Genomic DNA, 10,218 nt, shown 5'->3' with positions numbered 1-10,218 from the left:
CTGAGGAAGGGCTAACTATAGGTGATGCAGGGGAGTTTATCAGGTATTAACATCATTTGAATTTATTTTAATCTTGCATTTGATGAAAGAGATAATGGGAATTACTAATTTCTTTGTCAAGCTTTGCAACAACATTCTCAAGACCTTTTAAATGCCATGCATTTAGTTTAACTACAAAATCACTTATTCAAAAGTTGAGAGAGATGGATGGGAGCCTTTACTTGCTAGTGTTATATCATTTTGTGAGAACATGAAATTGATATTCCTGATATGAATGCTCTTACACTAAAGGTCGAGGTAGATATCTCGTCAAGATGAAGATTTACAATGGAACATCATTTTAGAATTTGCATATTTACAGTTGCAATAGACTTTCAATTGCAAGAATTGAAAAGTAGATTTTGTGAGCTAACAACGAAACTTGTCATTCTTAGTTCAGCTTTAAATCCCAGGATGCTTTTAGATTATTCAAAATTGTTCATATATGCAATTTTGGTTAAGAAATATTATCCTCAAGATTTCACTGAACATGAACAAGAACTTTTGGAGTCTCAATTGCAACATTATGAGCTTGATGTGATAAAACATCCAGATTTCAGAATATGAGTACAATTTCCGAGCTATGTAGGGATTAAAATTTCAGGAAAGTCTAAAATCTATTTTTTGATTGATAGACTTATTCGTCTGTGTTGACCCTTCCAGTTTCTACAGCAACTACAGAACGAGCTTTCTCAGCTATGAAGTTTGTTAAAAACAAGACTTCGCAATGAATAGAAATGAGCTTTTGGCAGATAATATGATAGTTTATATAGAGAAGGAAATTGCAGGGAATTTCACTATAGAGATGATAATGGATGAATTCTATTCCATGAAAAATCGTCATCAGGCATGATTTGATCTCGATTGCCTGACCGCGATAATTTGTGTGTTTTTAATGGAGATTTACTGAGGCTTATCCATGAGGGTCGACAAAAAAGTTTGTGGCCGTTTTGTGGCCCGTTTTGTAGCTCATTGTGAATCTATGCGCAGGATATAAAAGCCGTTTTTTTTGTGATTAGAGTTTTATCTTGTTGTTGTTTTTTGAGAGAAAGAAAACTGTAGCGCACATTGTAATTTTCTTTGATAATAGTGAAATCTGTAAACTTTTTGAACCTTAATATTCAATTTTTACTTATAAAATTATGGAACCTAATTTATTAATTTTAAAATCTTTAAGATTTAATTTAATATTTTTGAATAGGAAATATTAACAAATGAGTTTTTTTATAAGAAAATGATAAAACAATTTTTTTTTTGACGACTTTTTATATTGAAAGGGTATCAAAACTTCCATAAAATGCTTTAAACACACTCATTAAAATTACATTTTTTTTCTAATTATAGTGCTTAAGCTATCATACTTATACCCCACAAAAACCCTATAGTTTTGTTTATCCTTCAACTCATCTAAACGACTTGTAGTACAACATATTCGTTGCGCCTCAATTTTGGTACAAAACAAAGTAGAGGCCATTAGCTCACATAAACCCGCAAAAGCTAACAGCATATAGTGATAAACGGCGGTACATTAGCTCTCGGAATCCATGGATTCCGTCTCCCCCAACCAGAGCAGCGCGCTAACCAAAACGCGCTTCTCCGATCTCAACCCCTCACTTTCCGAACCGGTTCTCGAAGCCCTAACCCAAGCCGGCTTCGAGTTCTGCACGCCGGTCCAAGCCGCCACAATCCCCTTACTCTGTAGCTACAAGGACGTCGCCGTCGACGCCGCCACCGGCTCTGGCAAAACCCTAGCCTTCGTGGTCCCACTCGTCGAGATCCTCCGCCGCAACAAAACTCCTCCTAAACCAAACCAGGTTCGTTTCTAAATCCCTGTTTGTTTGCCAAGAAAGCTCAAGGAAAAAAAAAAAAAAAAAAACTAATGGAAAATTGTTTCGTTTTGAAAAGGTGATGGGAGTAATTATATCGCCTACGAGGGAGTTATCGTCGCAGATATATGACGTGGCTCAGCCTTTCGTTTCGACGCTGCCGAATTTCAAGTCTACGTTGCTTGTTGGAGGAGTGGAAGTGAAAGCGGACTTGAAGAAAATAGAGGAGGAAGGAGCTAATTTACTGGTCGGCACGCCTGGGAGATTGTTTGACATTATGGAACGTGTTGATGGCTTGGATTTTCGGAACTTCGAGGTATTGTTTGGAGCATAGAATTAGTTTTAGTTTGGAATGTTCAGTTAGTAGTTTGTTTTATCACATTTTGAAATGTAGACTTTTTTTTGGATTGTATTGGTAAGTTAGACACGCATTCAAAATCGGCACATATTAGATTGAAGGATCTTTATTCCATGAACCGAGAAGGTATTTCATGCATTGGATATATGCATTTTGTGCGTCCCCGCCGCACTGTGTGAGAAGGAGGATGCATGTATCTAATGCATGAGATAAGTATTGCCATAAACCAGGACTAGACTTTCCAACCTATTGTTTATGTAGGAAGGAAGTGCTTTTGAGCTAAAGCTTATTGGGTTGGTTTGAAATGTAGACTGATGGTACTTTTACCATCCCTGCTCAACTAGGATCAATTGGAAAACTGTACTCAATAAAAATAAAAAGAAGAAGAAGAAGAAAGAGAATCAATGGACTCTGAAATATAATGTGTGTAGTGTATTATTTTGATAAGTGATGATAATTGTTTTTAGTATGGAGGGAAGCTCATGTACATAAGATGTGTTACACAAAGCTCACCTAGAAAATTACAATTCTTGATAAATGCATCCAAAAAGAAAGAGAATCAATGGACGTTGAAATAAAACATGCATCAGTGTCGCCAACTGAACAAGAAGCAATAATGTTCCAATACTGTATAGATGTGTGGCTGGTGGTACGACTATGTTTGAAGGAAACACAGCTGCTTTTTTGTGGATAGGTTATAGAACAGTTTTATGGTTTCTTCAAATTTGATTGAGAATTGGAAATATCTGCCATTTGGAAATAATAATACCAGCATGAAATATTAAATGCTATAGAACAATGATTTTTGAGCTTATGTGTTATTTTCTTGATTGGTATAGATTTTGGTTTTGGATGAGGCCGACAGGCTCTTGGATATGGGGTTCCAGAAGCAGATAACTTCCATTATAACTCGCTTGCCAAAGCTTCGTAGAACTGGTCTTTTTTCAGCTACTCAGACTGAGGCAGTTGAAGAGCTATCTAAAGCAGGGTTGAGGAATCCTGTGAGGGTTGAAGTTCGGGCAGAAATGAAGCCTTCAAATGGTCCAACATCGTCAGAACAATCAGGCTTTTCAAAAACACCTTCAGGCCTTCACAATGAGGTATTCTTTTTGATAAGTAATAATGCTTTTGCTAAAAAAGTTTATAGTTCTCACAATGAGGTATACTGTGCTTCCAGGTCAGTTAACTACAATTTGTGAAATTGTGTTTTGACTTGGATTATCCATTTTGTTTAGACTTCAAATATTGCCTGGCTAGTGCTTTGATTGTATTCTTCACAAGAGTAGGTTGGCTCATGTACGTGTTTATGTTTATGGTCTTTTTTCAAGTAATGTGTGTGTAGTTCACTGGATACTCTCTCTAGGATGGCTTCTTATTCCATATTTACTAGACAAATGGTTGAAAAGAAAGTTACTCATCCTTCTCAAGTTATGTTACTTAGAACTTAGTTTTAGGTGGAGGTGAAGAAAACCCAAAGTGTTGATGGTTTGGTGGTGCTGTCATATTCTAAGATTGAGAAAATTGAGAAACATTGTTGCCTAGAAGTATACCCACATCTGATCAGTGTTGGTAAAAGCGAGGGGCGCACTTAAGCGCAAAGGCCTCTTGGAGCCTAGGCACAAAGCGCAAAGCGCAAAAGTGAAGCACACATTTTTAAAAAATAATTTTAAAATTTTAAAATTTATAATTAATGAGAAATGCAACAATCAAATGATCAAATTATCATATAAATTGAAATAAAACTTTTTATATAATTCATATAACATTTAGATATGCCCTACTTTTGCAATTTTAACACAAAAATTGCAAGGCAAGTCATTTTATTTTTTTTGATAAGCTAGATATCAGTACTTCCATGTAATATCCTTTCTTAAATCTCCTATATCTATAATGCCCTATGACTAATTAGTAATATTAGTTAATAATTTAATCACTTAATGACTATAACTCTAGAAGAATTAGTTGGCTATGTTCAAAATCAACCACTAAAGTAACTAAACAATTACCACATATATTATATCATACGTTTTTTTTTGTCATGAATGAACTAAGAATATGAGGACATTGCAACATGGTAATTGGTTCCAAGGAGCTAGGTGGGTTACTGTTTCAAGGAGAAAAAATAAAAATGGAGAAGATCTGGGAGGTTGTGGGTTGGGTTTTAGGACAAGTTATACTCAAAATATATGTTTTTTTTTACAAGTAATTTACACTAAAAATATACAAAATCAATGGTTATCAATAATGTCAAGATCCTGTAGCTTTAATTCAGTTTTGTTTTGTTTTTTTTTTGAAAAATATAAAAAGCTTCAAAAAGCGCACTTTGAGCTTTTTGAAAAAGCGCAAAAAAGCATGCCTAAAGCTTGCTTCTTTGAATGAGCTTAGCTTTTGAGGCAAAAAGCGCTAGAGCCTCGGGGCTTCAAGCTTTGAACTTAAGCGCGCTTTTAACAACACTGCATCTGATACTCATACCAGAAACCTTGCAAATTTACATTGGCTGCAGTCTCTCATTAAGAAATATATATTATCTGTCCTCTGTCAGTCCTTTAACTGTAAGTTCAATTCTCCTTTATGTTCGCAGTACATGGAATGTGAAGCAGATAAGAAACCATCACAGCTTGTCGATTTCCTTATCAAGAACAGGTCTAAAAAGATTATAATGTAAGTTATATGTTTATTATGGTTAGCACGACCTGATTACATTTAAGGGCCTATGAGTTTAGTTTACAAAAATGATTTTACTTACCTTCTGTAGATACTTCATGACATGTGCTTGTGTTGACTACTGGGGAGTTGTTCTTCCGTGCCTTCCTGTTTTGAAGGGTTTGTCTTTGATCTCGCTGCATGGCCAGATGAAGCAGGTAATATTAGCATGCTGGGTTCCTCCAAACTGTTACGTGGCATTCTCTAAATAGGCATATTTTCAATCATGTGATTCTAACATGATTTTATAGTAGACTTTAAGATTAATCTGTCAAGTCTACTGCATCTTTTTTTGTCTTCTTTCTCCAAACTGCTCAACACAATGCAATCTCCTTCATCACTGGGAATCTCAGGAGTTTTAAGTTTCCAATGAAAAATTTTCTTGTGAAACTTACACTCGATCTTCACTTTATTCTTCCCAAGGACCTTGCCTTCCATTAAAGAATGCAATGTAGCAGTCTGGAGGAAGTTTCAAAACTTTTTCTAGTTGCAGGTATTTTGCTAACATGTTTTGTGCCTAATAGACTGCAAGGGAAAAAGCATTAGCTTCATTTAAAGATCTTTCGAGTGGTGTTCTTCTATGCACTGATGTTGCAGCTCGAGGACTTGACATTCCAGATGTTGATTGTATACTTCAGGTAGCTTAGTAACAATCTTGATGGTGTATTGTGTGTGTTTTATATTTCTAAAGTGATATGTTTATACAATTTCACTTTGATAACCAAGTGATGAGTTATGGTTTATCTTTTGGTTGCTTTTACAGTATGATCCTCCTCAAAATCCAGATGTTTTCTTACACAGAGTTGGCCGAACTGCTCGGATGGGTAGACGAGGAAGTGCCATTGTTTTTCTATTGCCAAAGGTGAATTTTTGACACTGGTATCCATGTGATAATTTAAAAATTAGTTCTTTCTTTTTATTCATTGGTTTCAAATTTAGGTGAAAGTATTCATTTGAGTTGCAATCTTGTAGGAAGAAGCTTATGTAGAGTTCATATGTATAAAATGGGGTGCTCTTGAAGAGAGGAAATGCTCTGATGATGCACCTGATGTTGTTCCTCAGGTAAGCATGAATTTCTACTGAATTTGTGTAGTCCTTGTGCTCTCTCTTGTCTACACCAGGTTAATGCAATTAGGCTTCTTTGGTGAGGTTCCACGTCATTAACAAAAAAAAAAAAAAAAAAAAAACCCTAATCTATAGGCCTATTTGTACCAGTGGTGTACAGTGTACACATTCTTTATATTAGTGGAATTTGACTTCATTGCCCAATATTAACAATGACACTATCAGAGATGATGGTTGCTTATGTCTTCATGAGATTATATTCTAACTGCATGGTTTTCAAAGTATTTGTTGCACAATATACTCTCTGGTGGATGATTTGTTCTCATGTCAAAACTTGTTTCAGATCCGATCTGCTGCCAAAAAGGACCGTGATGTCATGGAGAAAGGTGTCAGGGCGTTTGTTTCATATATCCGTGCGTATAAAGAGCATCACTGCTCTTACATTTTCAGGTGACTAAAAATAGCACCTAATTTTTCCCTTCAGGCTGCTTGTATAATTGTATTTCTCCCTGTATTTTATTAGATCATTATTTTTTATTTATCTAGGTGGAAAGAGCTTGAAATTGGGAAGTTGGCCATGGGATATGGCCTATTGCAGCTTCCCTCCATGTCTGAGATAAAGCACCACTCACTTTCTACTGTGGGCTTCTCTCCAGTTGAAGACATCAATTTTGAGGATATCAAGTTTAAGTAAGAACTCTACACTCTGTTAAATTACCGTGCTGTATAAATAGCTTAAAGGTGATTTTAATTCTAAGTCCCTAATGGGCAATTGAATGGTGGTGGCCATAAACGGTGAACTCCTATTTGACTATTTGTATATTGTCTTTCTATTGCTTTATTAGCAGCATAGTTCTCATATTAGAATCATCCAACAATAAATTTCTTTTTAATTTATGCATGCCTTTTGAATGTAGTGATAAAAAGTGATTTGTCATTTTCCAATTTGAGCCTGTGCTTATGGCCTATTCTTTGATAATTCAGAGATAAGTCTCGTGAGAAACAAAGAAAGAAGAATCTGCAAGCAAAGAAGGAAGCAAAACAGCAAGAGCCAAAACTTCACAAACTCAACAAAACCCCAAAGACTGCAGCTACTGTCATGAGGAAGAAAACGGCTAGACAGAGACGTGCTACCCAGACAGTTGAAGATGAAGATGAGTTGGCACGAGAATACCGTCTGCTGAAAAAGCTGAAAAAGGGGGCTATTGATGAAAGTGAATTTGCTAGGTTGACAGGAACTGATGATTTATAGGTCACAATTTTCCTATGGCGAAAATCACATTTTTGTCTCTATATTTTCACGCGATTCTCACTTTGGTCTCTAACTTTTATTTTTACCGATTTTAGTCTCTATCCTAAAAAACGCGTATTGTTTTTGTCCTTGCCGTTACATCAGAGACGGAAAATGCACACGTGGCAAACGGAATGCATTGTTAGGACACTAAAAGCTGACGTGGCCATTAAAATATTATTAAAAATAATTATTTGGCATTTTTGAATACTACATCAGCATTTTAATTAATAAAAAATTAAAAAAAATAAAAAGCCCAGAAAATAAAAAGCTCGGCCAGAAAATAAATAAAAATTTTAAAATAAACATTAATCTAATTAAGTTTTTTTCTTACTTTTCATTATTCTTTTTCCGTAATAACATACATTCTCAAGCCTAGAAAAATTCAAAACCAGAAAAATTCACATCTGGGTGGACTTTGGAATCCTTTTATCTTAATTAATTATTTCTTAATCTAAATGAAGAACACGCAAGTAAGAAGAGAATACAAAATCAAAAGCACCCACATCACAATAACCAAAAACCCAAGCTTTAACATTCCAATCCTCAAAATTGTGCCTCGTTTTCTCAGCTACCAAACAAAAACACATACAAAAAAAAAAAAAAAAAAAGGTGTCATTTAAGCTATATAACCACATCAACCTCACAAAAACTTAACCTTTTACATTACCCACATCACAAATAACCAAGAACCCAAGCTCTAAATCCCCATTATCGAAAATTTTTCCCCATTTTCTCAGCCACCAAACAACCCCACCAATTTATTTTTTTTTTAAAAGCTCAAAGGCGAGATTCAAGGATCACCACGGGCTTTGAGTAGGCTCAGTCGCTTTGGTGCTCCTCGAGCTGCTTCGCCGCGGTCTCCCGAACCACCATCGACGGCCCGCGCATCACACGGCCGCTGCTGCGGCCTGGCGGAGGCTCTGGCGCTGCATGAATTGGTGTTGATGATTGGGTTTTCTCTGGGGTTTGTTGAGGATTTGTGGTTTGAAATTTATGGATTTTGGTTTGATGATCGGGTTTTGTTTTGTTTTTTATGTTGGATGATTTAGATGTTTTGTTGTTGATTTGGTTGGGTTTTGATTTACTGGTTTTGGAGATATGTTCGGGATGAAATTCTATGTATTTAGTTGAATTTGTGTTATGAGAAATGTTGGAAAAGGAAATCTTTGAGTACTATGTTCTTCGTTCTTGTGATCTGGGGTTGTGTTCTTGACATCTGGGTTTAAGTTCTTGTTTATTCATGTTCTTCAACATGAATAAACACGCTTGCTTCGGAGAGAGGTTGGTGAGGTCGATTTCAAGCTCAGGGGTTTGGTTTTTTTTTTTTTTTTTTTTTTTTTAATTTCTAGGTTTTTTTTTTTTTTTTTTGAGATCCGAATTTCAGGATAATGTTTATTTTAAAATTTTTATTTATTTTCTGGCCTAGCTTTTTATTTTCTGGGCTTTTTAATTTTTTTAATTTTTTATTAATTAAAATGCTGATGTAGTATTCAAAAATGCCAAATAATTATTTTTAATAATATTTTAATAGCCACGTCAGCTTTTAGTGTGCCAACAGTGCACTCCGTTTGTCATGTGTGCATTTTCCGTCTCTGATGTAACAGCAAGGACAAAAACGAGACGCGTTTTTCAGGATAGGGACTAAAAGCGGTAAAAATAAAAGTTAGGGACCAAAGTGGGAATCGCGTGAAAATGTAGGGACAAAAATATGATTTTCGCCTTTTCCAATTCAGACTCGATGAAATTCTGCTAGCCTCAATCAAGGAGTAGGATTCGGAATCTAAACATATGTTAAACCCATCAATAGCTCAGGTGTTTTGATGAGGTCAAAGAATCCATGACATCTAAAGCTTGTTTTGGAGGCTAAATGCTAACCAATGTAATCGAATTGCAAGGGAAAAACTTTGCTGGTGATGGAAGGAGCTTTTACTCATTGTCACGTTCTGACTTTGGGAGCTGGAGACTGTCTAGGAGTTGAGTTTGTGACACTTTATGAGATTTCATCACCGATCTATTCACTCCCTTGTCTCCTAGACACAATCACACCTTCCCTTTTTTGATCTATTTGCACTCGTCTTGTCTCACAGTTGTTGTGGACTGTAGTAGCTTTAGTGGTCAACAAGGGATTCTTGGTAAAGTAAATATTCATAAAATTTTGCGGATAATACCCTTTACTCAGTTTTCTATAGCTTGTATGCTGATTGTTGATGGATTTATGTTAGGAATATGTTATGTATTCTTTTTTATGGTTTTTTTGTTTTTGTGTGGGGGGATGAATGCCAACTAGTTGAGCCATAAGAAATATGTTATATACTTTTCAATTTTTGTTGAGGATAATACTTTCTTAAGTTTCAACTCAGTTTTCTTTGGCTTTATGTCGGTTGTTGATGGGTTTATACTTTATAGCAGAAATTGTTCCAAGATGTCTTGCATTCTATAGGTAGTCACTTAAATTAAATCATTCGACCAGCCTTATATTGTAAATGAACATGAGGAACCCTTGTGAAAACAGCTTTACAGACTCGTGACGTGAGGAACGTTTGTGAATACAGCTTTACACACTCTTGAGATCTGGATTAGAAGAATTTATTTTTTAATCTGATGACCTTTCCCAACTACCAAGAATCTGCGTAAATTATACCAACTCATCCTTATCTCTCACACTGCCAACAAAATGCTTACAAAGTTGAACACTGTTTTAAGATGTTTAATTTTAAGATAAATCTGGCAAGATACTCCTATATTTTTACATAAGAAACAAAATAAATTTTCAACTCATACAAACACTGACTAAACGAACAGATATGAATATTTTTTTTCCGAATCAAGCGAATATAATTGGGCAAATGAACATCCAAAAGAAAAGAATCCCATATAAAACACTTTGTATAAAGAATATAATTCGGCACATGCACATCCAAAAGAAAAGAATC

At 35.4% G+C, this 10,218-nt stretch overlaps 1 protein-coding gene across 1 annotated transcript; it reads left to right on the top strand.

Moving 5' to 3' along the window:
* The first annotated feature begins 1,494 nt into the window (after positions 1-1,494).
* Positions 1,495-7,344, top strand: LOC112026684 (DEAD-box ATP-dependent RNA helicase 18). The gene is made up of 11 exons (XM_024059376.2): positions 1,495-1,853; positions 1,945-2,181; positions 3,063-3,323; positions 4,805-4,884; positions 4,979-5,084; positions 5,451-5,564; positions 5,690-5,788; positions 5,899-5,988; positions 6,335-6,441; positions 6,538-6,681; positions 6,976-7,344. Exons 1-11 carry the CDS (start codon positions 1,584-1,586, stop codon positions 7,241-7,243), a joined length of 1,776 nt encoding a protein of 591 aa, XP_023915144.1. The 5' UTR covers positions 1,495-1,583; the 3' UTR covers positions 7,244-7,344.
* The last annotated feature ends 2,874 nt before the right edge of the window (positions 7,345-10,218 follow it).

The sequence above is a fragment of the Quercus suber genome, unplaced genomic scaffold (genome assembly GCF_002906115.3).
Source record: "Quercus suber isolate HL8 unplaced genomic scaffold, Cork oak 2.0 scaffold_148, whole genome shotgun sequence".
NCBI lineage: Eukaryota > Viridiplantae > Streptophyta > Magnoliopsida > Fagales > Fagaceae > Quercus > Quercus suber.
Note: the sequence above shows the minus strand (reverse complement) of the source record. Positions and strands in the feature narration are given on the sequence as shown.

Coding starts and splice junctions, on each gene's coding strand:
- LOC112026684 (XM_024059376.2), top strand. CDS start 1,584: ATGGATTCCGTCTCCCCCAACCAGAGCAGCGCGCTAACCAAAACGCGC. Junction 1,854..1,944: donor CTCCTCCTAAACCAAACCAG/GTTCGTTTCTAA, acceptor CGTTTTGAAAAG/GTGATGGGAGTAATTATATC. Junction 6,442..6,537: donor CACTGCTCTTACATTTTCAG/GTGACTAAAAAT, acceptor TTATTTATCTAG/GTGGAAAGAGCTTGAAATTG.